Source organism: Ornithodoros turicata, chromosome 10 (assembly GCF_037126465.1).
Source record: "Ornithodoros turicata isolate Travis chromosome 10, ASM3712646v1, whole genome shotgun sequence".
NCBI classification, from domain to species: domain Eukaryota; kingdom Metazoa; phylum Arthropoda; class Arachnida; order Ixodida; family Argasidae; genus Ornithodoros; species Ornithodoros turicata.
The window spans coordinates 10,038,451-10,061,710 of NC_088210.1; the positions used below are offsets into that span (position 1 = coordinate 10,038,451).

Genomic DNA, 23,260 nt, shown 5'->3' on the forward strand with positions numbered 1-23,260 from the left:
GTTCACTGAGCTTCTGGTTGAAGCAGCACATATCCGCCTTCTTCATGGAGGAGTCCAGCTAACTTTAATCGAACTCCGCTCCAGGTTTTGGATTCTGAAAGGACGTCGGACAGTGAGGCGGGTATTGAACGCTTGCTTGCCGTGTCGTCGTAGACGCTTGCGTCCGGAGACTGCTCCTCCCGCACCGTTACCGAGGGACCGGATAACCGAAACCATGCCGTTTGACGTCGTTGGGATTGACTTTTGCGGACCACTGTACTGCCGCGCGTCACAAAACACTGACAGGAAGGTGTACATAGTTGTGTTCTCGTGTGCAGTGACAAGAGCGATCCACCTCGAGTTAACGATTGATATGACGGCACAAACATTCCTCCTTGCCTTTCGCCGCTTCGCTTCGCGACGGGGTGTGCCGTCCACCATCTATTCCGACAACGCCAAGATGTTCCGTTACTGCGCTAAAGTACTGCGCGCGCTCTTCGACGACTCTGTCCAAGACCATGCCAGTTCCCTCCGCATCCAGTGGAAGTTTATCGCTGAAGGTGCGCCCTGGTGGGGCGGTTTTTGGGAACGGCTCATTCGTACTATCAAGGACGCACTGAAACGTTGTCTAGGGCGCAGTAGCCTCTGCTATGAGGGGCTTCTCACCGTACTACTCGAAGTTGAGGCGGCCGTCAACTGCCGTCCCCTCACCCAGCTTGCCGACGACACAGAGGACTGCGAGGCTCTGACTCCTTCCCACTTCTTGATCGGAAGGCGCGCCGTAGCCTTACCGGCCAGCCTGGGGTTAGAGGTGCCCCGTTCCACTCCTGCAGGTCTTCGTCGCAGAGTTCGACATAGACAGGCTCTTCTTGTGCAGTTATGGACTCGTTGGAAGAAGGACTATCTCCTGCTTCTGCGTTCTGCACACCACAGTCAACCGAGGGCACATCCACGAATTCGCGTCGGCGACGTCGTGATAGTGGAGGACAATGCACTGCCACCTCTGGTTTGGAAACTCGGACGCATAGTTGGTTCCTTCCCAGGAAGAGATGGTGTCGAGCGCTGTTTCAAAGTACTTCTCCCGAATGGTCAACAGCTCCGGCGTCCTCCCCAACGTTTGTACCTGCTGGAAGCTGACTCGTCCAACGCGGCCGCGGGAGGATGTTGAGTATGCCGGAAGGGGGCGGCACTGGAGGAAGATGAGCGAGCGAGCGGGTTCGCACGAGCAATAAAATAAACCGTTCTTCAGTAGAATACGGTCGGGTCAGCCTCCTCTATCCTTAACAGCGACGAAGGGAGAAAAAAATATCAGAATCCAGCGCCACACGTTGACGAAGTCTGCAGTCTGCAACGTCTGTAACCGTGCGAGAATATTTTTCGAGAGAGTGGCTGCTGATGGCACAACCAATGCCGGCTCGACGGCACGACTCCCTGGATGCTCATCAACGCAGAGGCGTGGAAACCGAAAGAAGCAAATAGTGATCACTTCAACGCTCGCAGCAAAGAACGCACAAAATGGGACACCCGGCAACAACCGTGCTGCTGCGTTGCAAGCAGAGCATCAAACCGAACCGGAACCGAGCCGAAAAGGCCGCCGCCATGTTGGAGCCGAGCTGGAACCGAACCGACTTGGAAAATTTCCGTTACTGTTTCAAACACGTGGTTGCAGATTATGACTAGGGCCTGACTTTTTCGGGTTTTATTTTTGGCCAAATTCGGGGAGTAAATATCGGGTGATATTTTTCATTTGAAAATTCGGGTGTATTCGGGTTAAATCCCGTTACGGCATATTCTGTTGTCAGGAATTCGGGTGATTTTTTTTTTTTTGTTTAATAAAAATTTGTCTTAACGTGGAGCTAATGCTTAGCAATGTTATCAAACTTTATTTTAATGCACGCTTACGAGTGTGCCACGCGACCCGGATGTTTTCGGGTAGATTCGGGTTAAACCCGACTTTTACAGATTTCGTTCGGGGGTAAATATCGGGCGGATACGGGTTTAACCCTAAAAAGTCAGGCCCTAATTATGACACGGTCGCTATAGTCTAGTAGGTTGTGTTCACCGCCATCCCTGAAAATCCCTGTTTCCCGAAGGTCTCCGACGAGATGTAAAAGAGTGCACCTACCTGGACGCAGGCCTGATGCCGGTCCCGCTGGTCCTTTGCTTTACGCAGCTGCTCTTTTTTGGACCACAGCTTCTGAATCTCACTGTCTTCATCACAGTTAAGTGGCACTTCCTGGTCTTCCAGGGAGTCGCACATGTCAAGGTCATCGTCAGACTGCACAGACAACCCCCAATGACCATGTAATAGTACAATATGGAACAAATGTTGTTCATTACTGAAACGTGTTCATCGCCTTCAAGACCATTATCCTACGTTCAACGTATTATGTATATTCAGAAGTTTTCGGGCTGCACGTTTGTTGAAAATAGGTTTTGTTGTAGAAGATCGGTTGAAAAAAAAAAAGGGTTTTACTTCAGAAGCCTGTAAAACGGTGAAATCGCGGCCGTAAAAATGGGAGTATCAGGTGGGAAAGCAGATTTCTGAGTGGGAAATTTGATATTTAAAAAAAAGTGCTTCCCATGTTCCAGGTGGACACAAGATACCGAGTGGCCATGCTGAATATGCTGAATGCTCAGTTCTCAATGCTACCTGTAAGAATTGCTTATCTTTTTGATGAACCAAGATTCGAGTTGTTTACGTTTGGGAGTTTACGATGAGGAGTACGTAAGCAACTCGAATCTTGGTTCATCAAAAAGATAAGCAATTCTGACAACAAACACCCAGGCCCTCTTCCGGACTGCTACCTACCATTAATGGATAAGTAAGCAATTCAGCCAAGACACTTGTTCCTGATGATGGGAGCAGTACTGTTCACGAAACGTCAAGCTTTTGCTTGTTTTTAACGTTGTAGCGCCGGTGTGCGTTTTTGACAATAAACATATTGATAAAGCACAACTTGAGCGACTGAGGCACAACGTGATAGAAATTTTAACGGCAATTCTGAACTTTGGCCCGTCGTCATTCTTCCAACAGATCGCTCATAAACCCTGGAGGAAAGGCGAGAGCAGGTCAATAAGTAAACTGCGCCTTAGTCATCCTAGCTTCAATGTATTTATTCACAGATGGTACTGATTAGAAATCAGTTTCCAAGTCCAAAGTTTCCAAAAATAAGGTCCTTATGAAAATGACTACTTTTACAGTAACGAGAAAGCTTCCATTTACCATTGGCAGAATACTGCTATTTAGTATTTTCTTTTAAGTAGTTTCAGTAAAAATAGCATGCAAAGACTATCAAATATTGTCTGCAACGACGAGTGCTTTTAAATCAACACTGTAGTGCTTATGTTTAGAATGTAACTGGGTATTCATTTGCCATTTAGGAAGTGAAGCAAACTTCCCTATAGCTGGTTGAAGAGGGAAATAGACACGTGCCTATTTTAAGTATGGTGATACACTAGCACTGCCTGCATCTGACAAGAGCAACATGAAAGAAAATAAAAAATCATTCCTCACCGAGTCAAAGGTGATCTCCTTTTCAGAGTCTGTGTCTTCGTCGGAGACAGTGATAAGGGATACAAAGCGCTTCTTCTCAACGTTGAACTCTAAGTACGGTGTCGATATCCCACAGAGATAGTCCCCGAAGAACTGGATGCGACTTATCCGCAGATAGTTCCGCACTTGTTCCTGGTGGAAACCGGTCACACTTAATGTGGCACGTGTTGCAATGACATGTAACTGACTACTACCATGACCAGTGGCATAGCCAGACCTCAAAGGTAGGGGGGGCTCGATACGAGAACTCCCCCCCCCCCCCCCCCGCTGATCCTGTGTCGACAACACACTCATAAGTGTGCACACTGCACACTGAGGATTAAAAAAGGGAACGAAAATAGTTGATTTAGACGTTCACAGTACGATTACATGTCATGACCAACGAAGTGGTGTCACGAGATTGGAAGTATTTTGAAAAGCTCATACTTTGAAAACCATTCAGGAGTGCTTCTTAGATAGCCACAATGAACTGCAAGAACTTTCGCGATAGTCACACTGGTCCCTTTCCCCATATATTAAGCTCTCGGATTTGCACGATTTGTGTGGGCCGGTCAGTGGCAGGTAGGGGGGGCTCGAGCCCCCCCTAGCCCCCCCGTGGCTACGCCACTGACCATGACTAGCACATGCTGCTCCTTCTTTCGAAAAGAGGGGGGGGGAGATCCTCACCACGAATTCCCTACACCATGTTGTGCATAGGGTTGCCACTTTTCGTAGCGAAAAATACCGGCTAAGGGTGAGGAGGTGGAATAGAAGGAGAGGAGGAAAGGATTGCGGGAAAGGGAAGCACACTGAGAGAAAGAGCGAGCGTGGAACAAAAAACGTGGCAAAAAGCGTGGAAAAAAAACGTGGAAAGCACGTGCTTGGCCTTTTGAATCATCTCGCAAATTTCGGCAGCATTGGCCAAAAACAAACAGAGAAAATTGTTACGACCGTATCGCCGACCGTAATGGAAAACGAACAGTCACTGTCTATTTTCTTGACTAAATTTTTATGGTGTAATTCTTCTGATACGAATGTTTCCCGCTACCCCGTGAGATCCGTATCATCGAGGTTCTACTGTATTATTCACTTGAAGGCCCAACTTTTAACAGAAACTTAACATCTTTGAACAGATTTTGCACACGTTTTTCGAGTCGTCTCGTTAAGGCCTCGCGTAATTTGCGCACCCCCATCCTTTGCATCATTTCTTGGTTAAAAAAAGTGCGCAAATTATGCGAGTAAATACGGTATGTTATGTGCAATAGAACATAATGTGCAGGAAATGAGCGCTATTAACTATTACCAACTTCAATCTGTGCACACCACCTATTTTGCGCAACTTCCTGCAAACCCACAGTCCTACATGTATGTTCCCTGTCTCTAGATTAACTCGTAAACTCCTTTGATATTACTTCTGCTTTGTCATTTGGACGTTCTGCTTCACGAAGGAGTGTTCAATACTGGAACGATGTTGACAGCTGCTACTGTGCACAACTGCTTCCTGGACAAAAATTATACCCTGTGTCACTTGGGCATTCTCAAGTCTGTCAATTAGCCTGGAGAAAACAGCATCAATGCTAGACTTTTGAACAGTAGGACAAAGCCTGCTACAGTGAGAAAGACAATTTTTGCCTTTGCGGAGATCAAGCAAACCAGCATGTGTAGCAATGTAGTCCGACCACAGCTGGAATATGCCTCTACAATCTGGAACCCATCCCAACATCTCTTAATCGACAAGGTAGAAACTGTACGGAACAGAGCGGCGCATTTCATTGCTCACGACTAAAATCCTTTTTCCAGCGTCTCAGCCATTAAACCCCAACTCTCGCTTACTTTTTTGATTACCGGACAGAAGGTATCAGGCCCCCCAAATTTAGAGAAAAAAATTCCCGAAAACTTCACGCTCTGCATATGCAGCATACAAACTTTCTAGATGTCTTAGATGGTAGAAAATGCTGCTTTCTTGCTTTACCACAAGAGCATTGCACACATACTTACTTTGTTGCAAGGAACCTGGACGTAGTAGTTCTCCTGTGGAGCTCCCAAGAGGGGAACAAAGCCAGCCAAAGTAGAGTCCTCGGGCAGGGTTACCAGTTCACGATCTGTCAGGGGGTGACATGAGGTGACATGAGCGCACATTTACGCACTGAGAGACTGAATGCTTTTCCCACCTTCGGCAGGCTCCTTGAAAAACTTGATGTGACCCAGATTGGCATTCCTCAGGACCGTCAGCAATTCAGCCAGCGTTGTCCACACGTTGCCCTTGACACTGCAATATGGTAAACGTCCACAGATCACAAACGTTGCAACGAGCGGGACACTGTGTTATAGTCACCATAATTCAACACACACCAATATTTTAATCCCCAATCCCCAATCTTTCTAGATATTTTCTGCAGGTCAGCTATTAGTAATTACAACAGTAAAAACAGACACACTAATGGTGACTTCAATTAATCACTCCAATCCTCCAAGTCAAGTAACACGAAAAGGTTAATATGCTACAATAGTGGTCTTTTATGCTACAGACATATCTCTAATACAATTGTTATTGATTACCATTCACAGTACTGCGAGGCTGCAGTAAGATAACGACGACTGTTCAGTACTGTGCCCAAAGCTCGTCTGAGCTCGCTACTGTTCACTGCTAGTGCACTAGCTCACTGGTCACACTGGCAGTGTTGCTGCTACAACAGCGTCCTCTGTCTTCCTTTTGCTTCTCGACTACAGTTAAATGCAGTGTAAAAATGGTTAATTTTGCAGTGGTTACTACCTAGCAGTACTTCAAATTCTGTGATGCACTAGGCCAGTGGTTCTCAAATGGGAGCCTATTGGAAGGCATTTCCGCAGTGGCCGCGGTCTGTGAAGTCAAATTTTTTCGTAGATCCGGCAGCTTTTAAGTGTTTTGGCAGCATTTGAGTGAAATGAGGGGCTTCGTCATTCACCTTGGTAACTTTGGATCTGTGGTACAGTGCAGCAGTTCTTCTTTCTACTTTGACAGACTGTTTATTACTGCGTAACACTGGCTTGCACAACAAATAAAAACAACGATAAACAAGAAAAGGACGTTTCGACGCCTATGCGGGCGTCCTCATCAGCTTTAAAAACGTGAAGGAACTGTTTATGAGGAGGGGAAACCTTTTAAAGCCTTGTAGCAGTCCGGTAGAGGCCCCTTGACTTTGACAGACTCCACAAATATCCGATCCCCAAAGAAGAAACATATGTGAGCACATGAGCTGAAGTGGCGGCAAGCATTTAGAGCATTAAGCAGAGGCTCCTAGTGGGGTATGGCAGTCTCACTCCCTCTAGAGTGTCACAGGCGCCACTTCGCGGACGGTCTATGTCAATTTGACTTGGTGAAACTCACTCATTCAAAATTAGATGTTTATACACATTCTAGTGATTGTTAACAACATTTTTTTACAGTTGCAGAAAAACAACAATTGCAAAGTTTGAGAAAAATTAAAAATACTTTTTGAGTAAGCAACGTTATAATATTTCAGTTCTATTACAGCCAAACCCACACATAAAGATCACTTGCACGACAATATACCTTGTACGATGACCGGTTTTACTACAACTGCCAAAATAGGCATTGTTTGTACAGAGAAAGTACCCAGGGATGGCACTCGCTGTCAATGAAGCAACAATGAAGTCTGCCCCTTTTTTTTGCCCTCTTCACTGCTGGGACACTACGGAAACTGGAATTCCATGCAACTCAGCGCCTAATCGTCATATTCCTGATCCATAATACCACATTGGTTTGGACGCTTTGTTCTCTTTGGAGCAGACAACCTTGTGCTTTTAAGGTGGATTGTTCGCATCGCTCCAGTTTGGCACGTCAGCGCTGAGTCAATGACGGTGTCTCAACCGAAGACGCGTAAAGCTCAATAGCCTCGGACGTCATGCTGACAAACAACAAACATCATCATGGAATGAAAGTGACGTCCATCGACTAGAAGCAAAACTTTTCCCAATAGAGTTTCAATGATTCTGAAGGCTGAAGAGAATGCAAATCTGTGCCAGTTACTGCTCAATTGCAAAATGCAACGAGGATTTGGAAGCGTACACATGGGCGGTGTGTTGTCGACCAAATTATCTCCAATATCGATAGCAGCAAGTGGAAGACAAAGTCCCTGATATTAAAACAATACTGCTGACCCTCACGAACTGGTTCGCACATCATACAACATTTTTTCTGGCAACCTGTTTTAGGGTTTAGGGTTTAACCCAGTAAGACCTGGTTTTATCGCCCGGTTTGCATCGTCATAATTTTGGGTAACCACCACCCCACCCCAAAAAGAAAAAGAAAGAAATCTGAAATGTTATGAAAAAATGAATGAAGCATTAATCTGAAATGCAAGAAGCACTCTTAGCCAAAAAATCTGCTTTTCCACCCATTGCTGCCTGATTTTTACAACTCTTGAAACAAAATGTGATTGCCCCGCGCCCCTTTCCCAAAACATAAGACCCCAAAACACAAGGGCCTATCTGTACCGCATCTCTGCATATGAAACAGCAGCATCACCCTATACGATTCGGATGAAAGCAATACCTGGTGTTGTAGTCGCAAGGCGTTGGAGGTGGTGACCATAGCCGCTTTTGGCAAGACATCCAGTCTGTCCACACTTTGAGACAGGGCAACAACTCTAGAAGATCATCGGGTAGCGACTGTCCCTCATTGGACTCCTGTTCCTCAACAAGGGCTGCTGCACGCTCTAACAGGATGGCCACGTGCGCAAGAGTCACCTGTAAGCTCTGCTCCTGAAGTAGTGACCGACACTGAGGATCCAGGTTGCTATCTGCAAAAAAAAACAACACAGTCGTTCCTTCTATCACAAGATGAGAAACTGTAGCGCTGTTGAATCTTTGAAGCCACGTAAAAGTCATTCAAGGGGCACTAAAATGCAAAAAGTTGACATCAAATTACGTTACACGTTATGTTAATTTCATACTTGCTATCATAATTCAAAACTTTGTTTCTGTTACGGAGCTACAATCGAAATTATACCGGGCTCTTTCTTGCTTCGGCGCTAAGCATTGGACGTCGTTTCAGCTCGAGCCTCATTGTTTTTAGTCCATGCTGCGCGATTCACGCTATGGAACAGTCCTGGTGAAAAACATAGTGCGCGTCGCTATCCGAAGGACATGAAGATAAATGTTGTTAGTGGAACATTCGCGAGAACTGGTTTGGGCTACAGTTAGTGAATCGGTATTCAAAAATGCAGCAGTGCGCATCATGCCGCACATATACGGAACACAATGATCAGACCCGTTCCAAATCCACACGCCCACGATAGCTATATGCACGCTTCCCCTGCTGTCTCAAAAGGAAATATTATATTAGGAAATATATTGTCAGGAAATATTACACTCCCGGGGTTTGAGGGGTATGATATTTCTTCCAGCGGCCTTCTTTACCATGTTCGTTCAGCTGAGATCTCATAACGGTTTTTGTCTCCGGTAACACTCCCACTATACATCGCCTTCTTTTGTATTTTCTTTTTCGTGCCCTCAGTCCTCTCTAATAAGAATTTGTATTTCCTCCTCACCACCTTCTTTGTCCCCTTTCTCTGATGTACAAGTACATTAGTATATATATCTCTACCAAGTGTTCAATGTACCACCACCTGATGAAGGACGGACTCTGTCCGAAAGCTTGTTTTTCAGTAAAATAGACGTTTCAATCTCTTTAAATACTTATCTTAAGTTAACAGAAACAAAGAAAATGGGCACCACCAATACCGAAAGTGATGCAGCTCTGACATCACGGGCCTCACCGCCGCCAGGGAAGCAGCGTATCAGAAGTCACGTGTTTATGGCTGCGAATATGAATGGACACAACTCTGTCGTCTGCGATGTCTGCAGCTTGCTCAGGGGTGCGTTCAAGGGCCTGTATCTCGCTAAGTATGACGTGTGGAAGAATCGTTCCTTTTTTTCATCTCTATTCGACTATCCTAGCGTTTGCTGACCAATAGCGAGGGAGGCTCCGCCTCCTCAATGCGGGCCAATAGGACGACGTGGAAGGTAGGCACTTTCCAAGGTTCTGCTCTCGCCTAAGAGATGGCGCAGCGATACCGTTGTTTCGCCTGCCGCAAGGCTTCTGCCATGGCGCATCGATCTAACAGACTTCTTCGCCGTCCGTTAACCCGCGTACGCATGACTCCCGCTTGGCCTTGTTCCTATGTTGACAAACGGCAAAGCCATTGGTTAGATTGGTGCACCGTGGCAGAAGCCCTGCAGAACGCTAAACAATGGTAACGCTGCACCATCTCATAGGCGAGGACTCCTATTGGCTGGCATCCTGGAGGCGGAGCCTCCTTTGCTCTCGGCCAGCAAACGCAAGGATAGTCCAAGTGACAAGGTTCCGATTAAAATCGACAGCTTAGATTTCATCGAAATCTATCCTCTGCCCACAACAATGCTCCTTCTCGAACACCGCTAAAAATTATCGCGCCCGAGATTGTCATCGAGGATCCCGTTGCAGGACATTGAGAACTATAGTAGAGAAAATAGTATGCTGGACAGCGTAAGAATTTTGGGAGAGAGAATTACCTCGAACAAATCCAAAAGCTCCATTCGACTGTCACAAAGCGCACCGAAAGAAAATCATGCGAGAAGCCACTGAAAAGAAGAAAAACTGAAACGTACGTCATGCTATCTACAGCCAGGTGGAGTGTGACAATTACAAACCTAAAAATGATAACATCCCATGCGCGGAGGAGTAAGGAACCGGATGAAATAGTGCGCTGTTTTTAAGTAAACTGTGAAGCATCGTTTTTAGGCATGAAGCACCAAACCGCCCAATCTCTAATCCTTTCTAATGAGAATTAGTTGATGTTGATTAGCTCACTTGTACTCCTCAATCAATAGACCTCTAGAAACGTGATTATGATGTTGGTAGACAGCAGGTAGACCGGTAGGAAGGTAGTTGGTAGACCGAAACAAATCGGAAAGGGGGGCTGTGTTCCACGAATGGGCACTTGTTCGCTGCCTATTGAAAGAAAAGTTGGACCTACGGTCCAACTTTCAGTGACCATAGGGACCGTAGGTCCTTTCAGGAACCATAGTAATCCCCTCAAGAACCGTGGCTTTTGGGCATGACGTTGTTCGTCCCCTAGCTTCAAGCGTAGTTCAACTCTACCATTTTGGTGGCGCTGTCAAACACTACGTCATTTTGTTTACAAACAGGGTGGGTTCTATTTGCACTTGCTTCTCTTTTGTCAGCTAAATTGTAATGAGAACTACTGTGGACCATTTGCATCAGATGTGGCGCCCACACGAACGTCGTCTGCTACAGGCTGAAAACAAATGCACGTGAGGAGGTGCCGCCGTTTCGTTTTCATCAGAGCCATATATTAAAAGGGAGTCTGGCCATTGGGAGGAGTCACAAAAAGAGGCTCGACCTGTCAATCACAGTTTCGCTCCTCTGATTGGTTTGCTTTTTACCAAGGGGGTCGCCATGACACCATACTGCCACCCAAAATGGTGTCGAAAACAAACACAGTGAAGCGGGGATTTCGTGACAAAAATTTTTTCACAGACTACTCTGATTTTACGCTGCAAATGCACATTCTCATATGCGTTTCTCGGAAATCAGTTTCAACTTACGCTCATCCGTCGATATCTAATCGAAAATAATACGGTTTGTCGCCGATGTTAGGCCTAGTGAACACGGCGATCGCAGCGAAATCATAACAAAAACGGCACTGTGCTGTACAAATTATATTTAATTGCTGCATTTCATGAATATAAACATTCTTGCCTTTTATATTCCAACTATTCATGTAGATTTGTTTAAAAATCATTCCGACGACAGAATGTGTCCCAGCAGGTGGTTCTGCCGGCAGCGGTGCAACGACAGAAGCAGACGACAACTCCCGACGTGCCTTACGCTCCCTAGGTGGCGCTCATTAAATTTGCACAAAAAATCCACTAGTTCTGCAGATTGCGAGAGGTATCCATTTCAATCCCAACCAATCCACTTGCCACCCAAAATGGCGCTGCCCATGTTGGATAGGGGGACAAATAGTGAGGAAAGGTTGATTGATAGCGCCCCATATTTCAAGATTCCATTGGTCAGAAAGCTGAAAAAGTGGGTGGAGCTTCAGGTATAGGCGTGACCCATTAATGGCCAGACTCCCTTTTAATATACGGCTCTGGTTTTCATTAGGGTGCCTGAATACTAGCTCCCTCGTGCAAAGGGAGCTAGTACTGAGGTACCCTAGTTTTCGTGTCTTTCATTCCAGCACACTGCGTGTGTTCACTGTCTGAGCATCCATTTTAGGTTTCGAGCCCTGTTTCTGCTGCTTCTCTCCGTACATAGTTTGAGTGTCCGTTTGATGTATGCAACATGACCCTTGGGCCAGCCGTGCCATTCCATGCCAGACCAATAAGCTGTGCACCACTGTTTCGTAGAAGAGGAAGAAGATACTTGCACGTTGAGTGTAGTGCAGCCATTCTACATTAAAGCTGTTCATTATCGTTCCTAGGTCCCTTCCCTGCATTTTTGGTGCAGAGACCTGGGAAGCGTAGCCTTGCTCATTGACGGAAGCACTGCAGGACCGGGAAAATGGTATACAGTAGCGTTAGCGTAGCAATGGTTTCGGCTGTTTTCAGTCAGAAAGAGAGCTGTGCATGCACTATGCATTCTCTTGCAAATGGTCCATTTAGCTGAAGAAAGAGAACCAAGTGCAAATTGGCAGCCATACGCAAAGGCACGATTCAATGACAACCTACGTGACTCGAAATCGCAAGTGGTGTGCCAACAGCAGATTTTGCATTAGCCTGATCCAGCACGGCTTCACGGGCGTGACGAGTATATGAGTAGAGTAGTATTTCTAAGTATCAGTGGAGTCTTGTGTCGTGATGAACCCTATGGGTACGTGGTGCTGTGTAGGACTTGAACAATGCTCAGGTGGGGGCAGGTAATGAAAGCCAGGTGGAATTCTCCTGTCTCCGCCTCTTGAACAAATTAGCGGAACAAGCGCCCCGAGCGATTCGACAGAACCCAACGACGACGGCAGCCAAAAATAATTGTAAACGAAACCCACCTGAGGAGGACAGAGCGAGGGACAAACAAGTAGGTGGCCGGGAGAGAAAAGGGGCCGAGTTTTCGAGGGAAGAAAAGGAACGAAGAAGAGAGAGTGAGCATCTCCAGACCTGTGTGCTCTGAAAACTGGACTGTTCTCCGACAAACTCCGACATCCCATGCCCCGTGAGGAACCAGCCTGGGCCAACCTCGCCACCACGTGTGGACGTTAGCGATGACCCGCCTTCGCCAGCGGCCTCGATGGAGCAGTACACACGCCACATCGTAGGGGTGAGCACGGCACACATTGCGACGTTCACGGACGGGGAATTAAACGTTTTGTAATTGTTTGTCAGTCTTGTCTCTTCTTTCCTGACCCCAGTGTGGATTCACACAGTTTGAGATGATAGATTTTATTGTGAGCGTGACGGGAGCAGATGGGAGCAGCACAGTGTTCTAGGGTGAGATCCCAGAAAACCATAGAACCGTACTTGTCAAAGCGTCAACTCAGCCACTTACACAGGCACGAGTGGGTCAATTAATAGTTCGCAGTCAGTGCTGCCCCATGCCATATTCTCTTTTTTTCCACCCATAAATCAACTCTTTCACACGATATTACAGTCGCCGACCGATCTTTCGGACATGCTCGATTATTTGGACTCGTTCACGGAACTGTCGCGGGTCCCATAGAGTTGTATAAGACTCTGTTTGCCCAACCAGCGAATTTCTCTCTTGGGGTGAAGGATAAACATTGGTATCGTTCGAAATTCATATCGAAAGAAATCAACCAACTAAAATATTGGGGCAAAATAACAGGCAGTGATGATTGTTCATTTTCCATTCCTCTGAGTAGAAGAGGTCTGTCGTGGCACATTTGCCCAGCACGTGCTGTCCACCCGCGAGTCGCGCGACAGCGCTGTAAAGCGAGCTTCACCTAAAGCACACATGCGTTAGGTGAAGCCGACTTGCGGACTTGATGACGGCGGTGCCTCTGACAGTGTACATTGACGAAATGTCGCTTCGGGAAATAAAAGCTGATGTTATCAGGCAGAGCTGGAAGCGCGTTACGAAAGCATCGACAAATTTTTCCAGCCTACTAACGCTTCGTAAAGTTTATTTTGAAGCGAAATTCGTTTTTTCGGACTGCTCGATTATTCGGACTTTTGCGCGATCTCCGCCGAGTCCGAAAAATCGGACGGCGACTGTACTAGATTTTACCCCACTTTACGGCTTCGAACACGACCTTTACACCACAGATTTGGAGAGAAAAAAAGCATGAAAGCTGAAAACAAAACTGGGGCTACACTGGACATTGGCTAGCCCTTTCAGCTCGAGCTGTACATAAATGATTTTCAAGACGAGGCCCATGGGTTGGGGTCGACCTTCGCGCATAAAGGCTGCTTGAAGTGCCCAACTAATGCGATATCGGTCTCGCTACATCGGAATGTAAAATGAGCAAACCTTTAAGGGATGTGTTCGCCACAGTGAACATGTTGATGGACAGAAGCTGCAGGTGCCTCGCAGATGCCACGGCGGCAGGGGAACGTTGCAACAGACAGCGGAACTCCATCAGCATCCTTTGGGCAGTCTCTGAGAAGGTTTCCATTCTGTGGGGACAGACATATTATCAGACGGACCCTCACTTTGTAGGAGATAACAATCGCCAAAATTTATTCTAGGTGACTGTGAAGCGATCCTTTAAAATCTCCAGACTGAAGTTTGTGCAAAATTGTGCAAATTGTAAATTAAAGAGGCTCTGACAGATGGTTCCCACTGAATTTTGGAACAAAAATTCAAGGGCTTTTCTTAGGACATTTTCAGGTTCAGACATCATTTTGTCTGGGATGTAGCACAGTTTATGATGAGGACTCCAATATGTTGCAGAAATGTTTATAAGTTACAAGTGTCACTTGAGAGAATACTGTGGTCTGCACAATATCAGTTTAGAGATGTGGCTGACAACTGCTGAATTTTGAAGATCATAGGAGAGAAAGAAGAATTTATTAATAGAATAGAAGGTGCTGTTCATTTCCTATTGCAAAGAGTGCTAACTCCTGTGGTTTCAAAGCTACAGGTTCTGACTTCAGAAAAGCGTAATTTGCACACGCAGCTCCATGAGAACGAGAAAAAGATTCAAGGCTCAAAATCAAGGGTTTTCAAGGACTGTAAAAAAAAATTCCAGGGTTTCCAGACCTTGAAAATGGCATTTTCAGATTTCAGGGTATTCAAGGGTTTCAAGAACCAGTGGGAACCATGACACCTTGCCTCAAATTATGCCACATGAGAGTAAAAGACGCTTTTTTTACGTTGACGTGAACCCATGTTTCAGTTTGACAGCAAAGAGAGAATAAATGCATAGAAAATCGCCATCATGTGATGAAACTCAACCGGCTACGACATGATAGGACGTATCCCCACCAGCGAGGTTCCAGGCTCCCAGGCTGTCGCAGTCGACATGAGAGCTTGGTGCAGAAGTTAGTTCTAGGGTGTGTATGTCTCACTGTCTCAGGAAAGTGTTGTCCGTCTGTCCATCCGTTTGTTCATGCATTCATTCTCTTACTCTGTACCCTCAATACTCTGCCATGCAGTACAGTGCATGCACAACATAATGAACCACAGGTATCAAACTTGTCACAACACCTTTTAAATTATGTCACGGTGCACTTGACAGACCAGCTAATTAGAGACAAAATTATCAACATGACAGGACACCTCCACATACGAAAGTGATGCATGTCACAGGCAGCAAGCTGCTCAGTGAGCTTCAGCAAAGAGCTGCGTGTCATGATACACTTTCCTGAGGTTTCGTATGCGCAGGAAGTGCAGCTGCAGATCTCGCTCATTCTCTTGTACCCAATTCCATGCAAAATTTTATTTGCATAGCTTCATGTTCTAAGCGACCTGTTCACAGTCCCCACCATACATGGCCTCGAGACTTACCCGACCCTTGTGAAGAGCTTTCCGTGTACGTGCAGAAAGCTAAGCACGAACCGCTTGTTCAGCTGCAATCAAATAAAAAATGAGAAGCATCTTAATGGCAGCACATATTGGCAGGTACACTGATAGCTCAGAGTAACACTGACATTGTTCGTAATTAGAACCTTGTGATTCGAGGCTAAACCCTGTAAAACCCATTTCCTCGTCGTATTACAGCAAAATGAATGACAAGACTACAGTAAAACCTGCAGAAAATGATATCTCGTATAACGATATCCCTCGTAAAACGATGGTTTATGATTTTACCATCAAAATATACATTGTTTCTACGGGGGAACGAACGGCAACCGCGGTTCCGAGCATTTGTGTGACTACGTTGGACGCCGTCCTGTGCACGTAACTTCGCCTCGAGAATCGACACAATAAGATGCAGTAGCATCTCGATATACAAATCTCACAGTGTAGCGGAAAAAATCTGTATAATCCAAAATTCGTATCAAAACAATTAAACTAAAAGAAAAATTCAGGCAAGAAAATAGACATCGACTGTTCATTTTGCAATATGTACTGTCAGTGAAAGTAAAGTCGGTGGTAACGCTTTTGGGCCTCCGTATTTGGGCAATGCTGCTCATATTCCTGAGATGATTCAAAAGATCCGGAACGTGCTATCAGATCCACTCGCGCGACAGTGTTCTAAAGCGAGCTTCTCCTAATGCACGCTGGCGTTAGGTGAAGCCGACTTGCGGAATGGTAACGTGTAATGTTGCCAGAAGTTATGTTACCTGGTTCCCTCCGCAAGTTCTGGTTTTTGTTTTCCCGAGCCAGTGCGATGTCACACAGCTTTGTGGTTTTTTAGTACTATCAGTTTCTTTATCTATTGCTACACAAGAGTTTTCAGGGATGCACTATTTAGATCAACCCTGATTTAACGATGCACCCCGTATAACGATGGAATTCGCGATTACCGTCAATATGGTTATACGCGGCTTTCACTGTACTTTCAATATCAATTGCACTGACTCATTCAGGCCTCCGTGTCATATTACCTTATTATCTAACATTATCTGATAGGACATAGGTAGGGCCTGACTTTTTCGGGTTTTATTTTTGGCCAAATTCGGGGGGTAAATATCGGGTGATATTTTTCATTTGAAAATTCGGGTGCATTCGGGTTAAATCCCGTTACGGCATATTCTGTCGTCAGGAATTCGGGTGTATTCGGGTGATTTTTTTTTGTTTAATAAAAATTTGTCTTAACATGGAACTAATGTTTAGCAATGTTATCAAACTTTATTTTAATGCACGCTTATGAGTGTGCCACGCAACCCGGATGTTTTCGGGTAGATTCGGGTTAAACCCGAATTTTACAGATTTCGTTCGGGGGGTATATATCGGGCGGATACGGGTTTAACCCTAAAAAGTCAGGCCCTAGACATAGGGTGCAAAGCACATCTCACCTCAACAGTAGACAACCTATCGAGCTCCCCAAGCTCGTCACCCCGGCCATCATCGGGAAGATCTCGACTGCTCCGGTGGGAACTGGTTCCGTCTGGCCGGATCCACACCTCCAGCCGCTCGTCCCCGCACTGGGACAACCGGCGAATGAGCTGGCTCTCTGGCTGCTTCGTTTTTTCCTCCTGACGCTTCTTCTCAATGTGCTCGTACTACACGCAAAAAAGGCAGCCCCTTATATAACGAAGAGGTCGTTGAAATATCGCGCGACTTACCTTCTTCCTCGCCTCATCGAACAATGCCAGCAAGCTCTCCCTTGCGGTCAGGAATGGATTACTCGCTGCGAGGCTTCTCATGTAGTAGTACACCGCATCCAGTTTGCGCCTCTGTAAAAAACAGTAAGGTCGCCATCGTGCTACGCTAAATGACGAGATACGTGACGAGGGCTTGTGTGGCTTGTGTTAGGGCAGAAAAAAAACTTTTGCCTTAAAAAGAAACCCCCCAAACAAGAAAAAATGCCGTGTCGTGATACTGTGTCACCTTGCAATCACAGTGCGTTGGCTCTTTGTGACATGGCATCTTTGTGTTACAGTAAAACCTCGCTAATTCGACACCTGGTAATTCGGAAACTCGGATAATTTGGAAATTCGGGTAATTCGGAAATTTGGATAATTACAAAAATTCTGATAATTTGGATAATTCGGGCTGCCCATGCGGTCCCGGCAATCATACATACAAAAGTATAGGAATGGACACACGCTAATTCAGAAGCATTTGCAGCAATGACGCATAATTCGACAATCCCGACATTCATTTGCGGGGCCACGCAGCAAAGTTGCATGAACCTGACAAGACCATCCGAGCAGTAGCGCCAGTAAACAGCAGCAAAGTGAACTGACAAAACACCCATCGCCATCACTATGGTCACTGGCATCACATGGTGCCCGTCCCTCAACATCAGTATGGAGACTATCATCGGCATTCGGCAAAAAGACCATCAACGCGTGTTTGTACGTCCTTGCGTGCTTGGTCCCTGTGGTCTCACGAAACTGCTTTAGGCACTGCAGTTTTGTGTACCGTGTTAGCAGCGAGGCGTGAGGTGAAAAATTTGGATTACGTTACAATTGACGAGATGTTTACGTTACGTCTACGTTACGAGACGAATTACGTTACATTCGGATTACGTTACAATTGACGAGAGTGTCACCGTAGCCGGACTGTTGGCGGAGGACAAAATCGTTGACGACACCCTGGGCATGCTGGGAATGACATTCAACTTGCCGTGTGACAGGCATATTACTATTTGTATTTTCAGGTGTTATGTACAGTAAATCTCGGTTATAACAGCCCCACTTATAACGAATCTTCGGTTATAACGAATGCCTCACGAACGACCGTCAAAATTTGTATTGAGTCTATGGAAATTGCCCCCGCCTATTACGAACGAATTGCCGGGGAGCCTTCGGTTACTGCGACCGAAAGAGCTCCCTCGACCACTGGAGAAGGTGAGCGCGCGACGTCAGACGCCCGCGGATTTGTCAGGCGCCGCTTGCACGTGACCTCGCTTTGCAGTCAATGCGCTGTCACCATCAGCGCGCGCTGCACGTGCACCCGTTTGGCCGATGATTAAGGCGTCATGGATGCAGGTGAAGCGGGAAACTTTGCGAAACTGCTTCAGAAAAGCTGGATTTGTTCATCAGGCACTGGCTACAGACGCCGATCGTGAAGTGGACTTTGGTGTGCGTGATACCGACACAGAACTTTGGGACAGAGCAACGGCTGCGAATCTGACTGACGGCTGTCAGTCTTTCGAGGAGTTCGCGACAGCAGATGACGACGCACAGGCCGTTGCGGACTTCAGTGATTCGGACATCATTGCCGACGTGCGCCCGCCGCCAAACGAACTTTCCGATGACGATGATGATGACACAGTGTCTTCCCCTCCTTACATTTTAACTACAGCGGAGGCACTCAAGTACGTTGCTTCGCTCCGCGATTTTGTGTACGCGAAGGCGCTCGCCGCGGCCCACCTGGACCACCTTGATGACTTAGAAAACGCCGTGATCTCCGCAACTGTGTATAAACAGGCGCCATTAACGATGTATTTTCAATGAACGGCATACATGACTCATGTTTCTTACACTGCTGGCCTTTTGGATCAAATTTTTTGTCCATTCCATTTATAGCGAACTTCGGATATAATGAACGGGTTGCGCGCGACCGTCGAGTTCGTTATAACCGAGATTTACTGTACTAATGCCTGTGCATTACATTTGGGGCTGCGTTAAAGCCACGCAAATACAGTAAACGGCACCAGCTTCGCCCCGGTCACACCAGAGATAACGTTTTCGTGTCTGTTACCACCCAAATTTCAGACTGCACGAGACATTCCCTCAGTTGATATCAAAAAAGGTCAAGCATGTGGTACGTAAAACACGTACATGCTAAATGTCTGTGTCCTGCATTAACCACAAATTCATCTCAAACACTTTATTTACCTGCATATTTCGCGCACTTTTTCGACCCAGAAAAGTCAGAAAATTGGGGGGGGGGGGTTCAAAATTGCATTCTCTTTCTTTTCTCCGCATTTATCGCGCCAAACTACGGGTACGGAAGTCGTCCGAGCAGATACAGCATAACATCTGAACAGTTCAAATGCTTAGGATAGGTAAGATTAAATAGGTAGGATCTCCACTTTAAATTTGAAATCTGCACTGTTCTACCAAAATGCTCGGGCAATCATTGGATACGAGTTTTGCTGAAATGCTATAAGGAAACCAGAATCCCACTTACCGCATATATAGCGAGGATGGCAAGTTGGTTGTAAGGTCGACCGTTTTTCGGTGCGAGCTGCTGTGCCTTGAGGTAGTAACTAAAAGATAGGCAAGAGAGACCAACAAATACACTATGTATAAGAAACAAGAGAGACCAACAAATACAGTATGTATAAGAAACAACAGCTCACAAACGCCATCGACACTTGCAAACGAAAAAAGGGGGGGATATGCTCCTCTACAGGGACGCTTAGCTCGGTAGAATTACGATCGACGACCGATAATTCGGAATCCCAAAAATTCTGACTTTGCAATTTTTCAGACAAAACTGTTGGCGACATCAAATACCCCATAGAACCAATGCGTTTGGACCGTTTTGGATGAATAATTTAATGAATTAAACTGGACCAAAAATTTGGAGCAATAATTTGGACCGTTCCTCGGGAGATGTGCTTTATTATTCGTACTCATCTCGCTTCAAATCTGTGTGGTTTTCAGGGCTTACCGTCTCCCGAGAGCCGAAAAAACTTGTGCTCCTGCACCGATATTTACCATTACCATCCGACAACGCCTGAATCAATCTGCAATTACATACGGCACTCAGGAGTCGCGTTCGTGTGGTTGCCCACACAACAACGGCGTCTTTTGTTTGTAAACGGAAAGAGGTGTATATGTGAAATAACAGTGGGCCAAGAACGGTGCCTGAGGGACACTCAAAGTAACAGGACAAAAGGATGATACGGTACCGTTAACGATAGTTAATGTCACCATAACGATAACGATAGTTAATGGTTCCGTATCGTATAATGGTAATGGTGGTATCGTGAATTATGATTACGGCCTGACTTTTTCGGGTTTTATTTTTGGCCAAATTCGGGGGGTAAATATTGGGTGATATTGGGTGATATTGGGTGATATTGGGTGATATTGGGTGATATTTTTCATTCGAAAATTCGGGTGTATTCGGGTTAAATCCCGTTACGGCACATTCTGTCGTCAGGAATTCGGGTGCATTCGGGTGATTTTTTTTTTTTGTTTAATAAAAATTTGTCTTAACATGGAACTAATGTTTAGCAATGTCATCAAACTTTATTTTAATGCACGCTTACGAGTGTGCCACGCGACCGGGATGTTTTCGGGTAGATTCGGGTTAAACCCGAATTTTACAGATTTCGTTCGGGGGGTAAATATCGGGCGGATACGGGTTTAACCCTAAAAAGTCAGGCCCTAATTATGATGAGACAGGAATTGCTCAATTCAAGTTAAAAAAAGGGATGGGGGAGTCTTAAACGAAATAACTTGAGAAGGAGACCCATATGAGATGCTTTATCAAATGGCTCTTTGAGGTCAAGAAAATGGCGTCTGTCACCATCCCCTTAACCAGGCCGATTTGTATGTGGTAAGCAAGACTGACAAGTTGTGTTTCGCATAAGCGCCTTCTACGAAATCCGTGTTCATGATGATAAAAGAAAGAGTGAGCTTCCAGGAATGAAGAAAGATTAGAATAGATAATGTGTTCAAGAATTTTGCAAGGGATGCTCGTCAAAGGAACGGGACTGCAATGGATCATTCCGGTCCCCACTTTTAAAAATTGGAACAATTTTATTATCTACCTTATCTACCTTGTCAGTAATTTGCAACAGAGTACACTGTATTTTGTGTGACAACAGGTTTTGTACACACCTGACTGGCAGCCAGAGAACAGTGGGTTAGACACCCGCAGCTGGTGCTCACCGACATTTTGTTAACATTGCTAAACATTAGTTCCATGTTAAGACAAATTTTTATTAAACAAAAAAAAATCACCCGAATACACCCGATTTTCCTGGCGACAGAATATGCCGTAACGGGATTTAACCCGAATACACCCGAATTTGGCCAAAAATAAAACCCGAAAAAGTCAGGCCCTACTTATATGTTGCGTTTGTCTTAACTGTCTGCCCAGATTCTGTAATTTACGAGGCAACATTCCTTTGAGCTCGAGGAACACACAAGACTCAACTTTGTCTTGTCAAGTTTCAAGTAAGACACAACTGTGTCTTGTGCCATCCTCACCGTCTTGCTCGTTTCTTGACGAAAACTTGAGGAAAACTCGAAGAAACGTTACCCTTTGCTGAACTTTCCTATCTAGCAGGATGCATGCGTTAACTCGACGGCTACTCACTTTCGGGCTCGTCCGTAGTTCGTGGTACCGAGTGCCTGCTCCCGGTAACGAGCGAGGTCGCCCAGGCAGATGTAGATCTTCTGCGCCGAAATCAGGACGAGCCGCACAGAGTCGGGCAACCCTGGGGGCCGCGGCGCCCCTTCGGCCTCCAAAAAGGGCTTCAGGCTGAAGCCGTACGTCTCCTGGAACTTGTCCAGCAAGTTCTCGTAGAAAATTGTGCCCTGTACCAGGAGATGGAAGTTGTCATCAACGGCACGGTTTTGGTCTTTCCTCGACAACTTTGGTCTTTCGACATCAACAGCAACGAGACAACTATGTATGAAGAAGCTGTAATGCTCATTGAGGGATTCATTAAACCCACACTCACTGCACAGACGTTCAAGAACTGATAAAATGGTTAAAAAGCAAGCGAGCTGGTGGCTAAGATCCATGACGAAAACCCGAGGTTTTCGTCATGGTTCAAGAACACCACGTGTGACACATATGAAGCACTTTCCTTGCTCATATTTACCGAAAACCCAAGTTAAACACTCGATTTGTACCATCCTCACTACGCATCACTAGGCATCATCATCATTGTAGGGCAAAACCCTAAAAAAAAAACAAAAAAACCCAATGACTGGATTTGCAAAGCGCCATTTCGACCACAAATATGGGCACTGGGGAATGCTGAGTTCCGCACATTCAGCAAGACTATTCTTCACCTTCTGCACATCTAAGGTGTGAGAAGTGCTCTACTATTTTATTTACCACCTGGTCTCGCCTGGTACTACCCTGTTCTGTGGCTCGTGAAGTAAGACCACATTTTTACCCCCCCCCCTCCTCCCCGATTTTCAAGAATCAAAACACCTAAAAACAAAAGACCCTAACAATACCAGTGATGGACAGTAGTTAACTACATGTAGTTAAACTACTAGTTAAACTACCTGATTGTAGTTAAAAAGTAGTTATTAACTTCTTGCAGAAATGTAGTGGCAACTACTAGTTAAACTACTATTTTAAGTAGATAACTACAGTAGTTAGGTTACTGAAGGCGCCAACTACTTCCACCTTGCCGCAAGCTTTACAGCACAACTGTGCTTCCGACTTTACCGTGAGCTACTTGTTTGATGAGAACGGAGGTGCAGAGCAATTGTGTCGTGCATGTGTACTAAATCTTCACTTTTAATGCTTGTCTAGTGAAGCCTGATTTGCTGTGAAATAATTCTGCAACTTAGTTTATCGCGTAGGCACAGAAATAATCCCGCCGCAAGCTTTGCATTTGACGATCGTAGCAATGGCTTGAGCCAAAGTTTATTATTGCTTGTGATTCGTACTTCGGTCTTCAAGAACACTACAAGGGATTGGTGTACGCGGACAACGTTAAGTAGTTATAGATGTAGTTAAAC

At 45.7% G+C, this 23,260-nt stretch overlaps 1 protein-coding gene across 1 annotated transcript in view; it reads right to left on the reverse strand.

Annotated features, from left to right (window-relative positions):
• LOC135370178 (telomerase-binding protein EST1A-like) overlaps positions 1-23,260 on the reverse strand; it is a 51,796-nt gene that overhangs the window by 15,090 nt on the left and 13,446 nt on the right. Inside the window, exons 6-16 of the mRNA XM_064603882.1 lie at positions 21,873-22,093; positions 19,728-19,806; positions 17,210-17,320; positions 16,940-17,146; positions 15,486-15,547; positions 14,007-14,152; positions 8,070-8,316; positions 5,686-5,783; positions 5,513-5,616; positions 3,497-3,667; positions 2,105-2,257 (exon numbers count right to left, since the gene is read on the reverse strand). Coding sequence (XP_064459952.1) covers positions 2,105-2,257; positions 3,497-3,667; positions 5,513-5,616; positions 5,686-5,783; positions 8,070-8,316; positions 14,007-14,152; positions 15,486-15,547; positions 16,940-17,146; positions 17,210-17,320; positions 19,728-19,806; positions 21,873-22,093 — 1,599 coding nt within the window. The remainder of the gene's footprint in view (positions 1-2,104; positions 2,258-3,496; positions 3,668-5,512; positions 5,617-5,685; positions 5,784-8,069; positions 8,317-14,006; positions 14,153-15,485; positions 15,548-16,939; positions 17,147-17,209; positions 17,321-19,727; positions 19,807-21,872; positions 22,094-23,260) is intronic.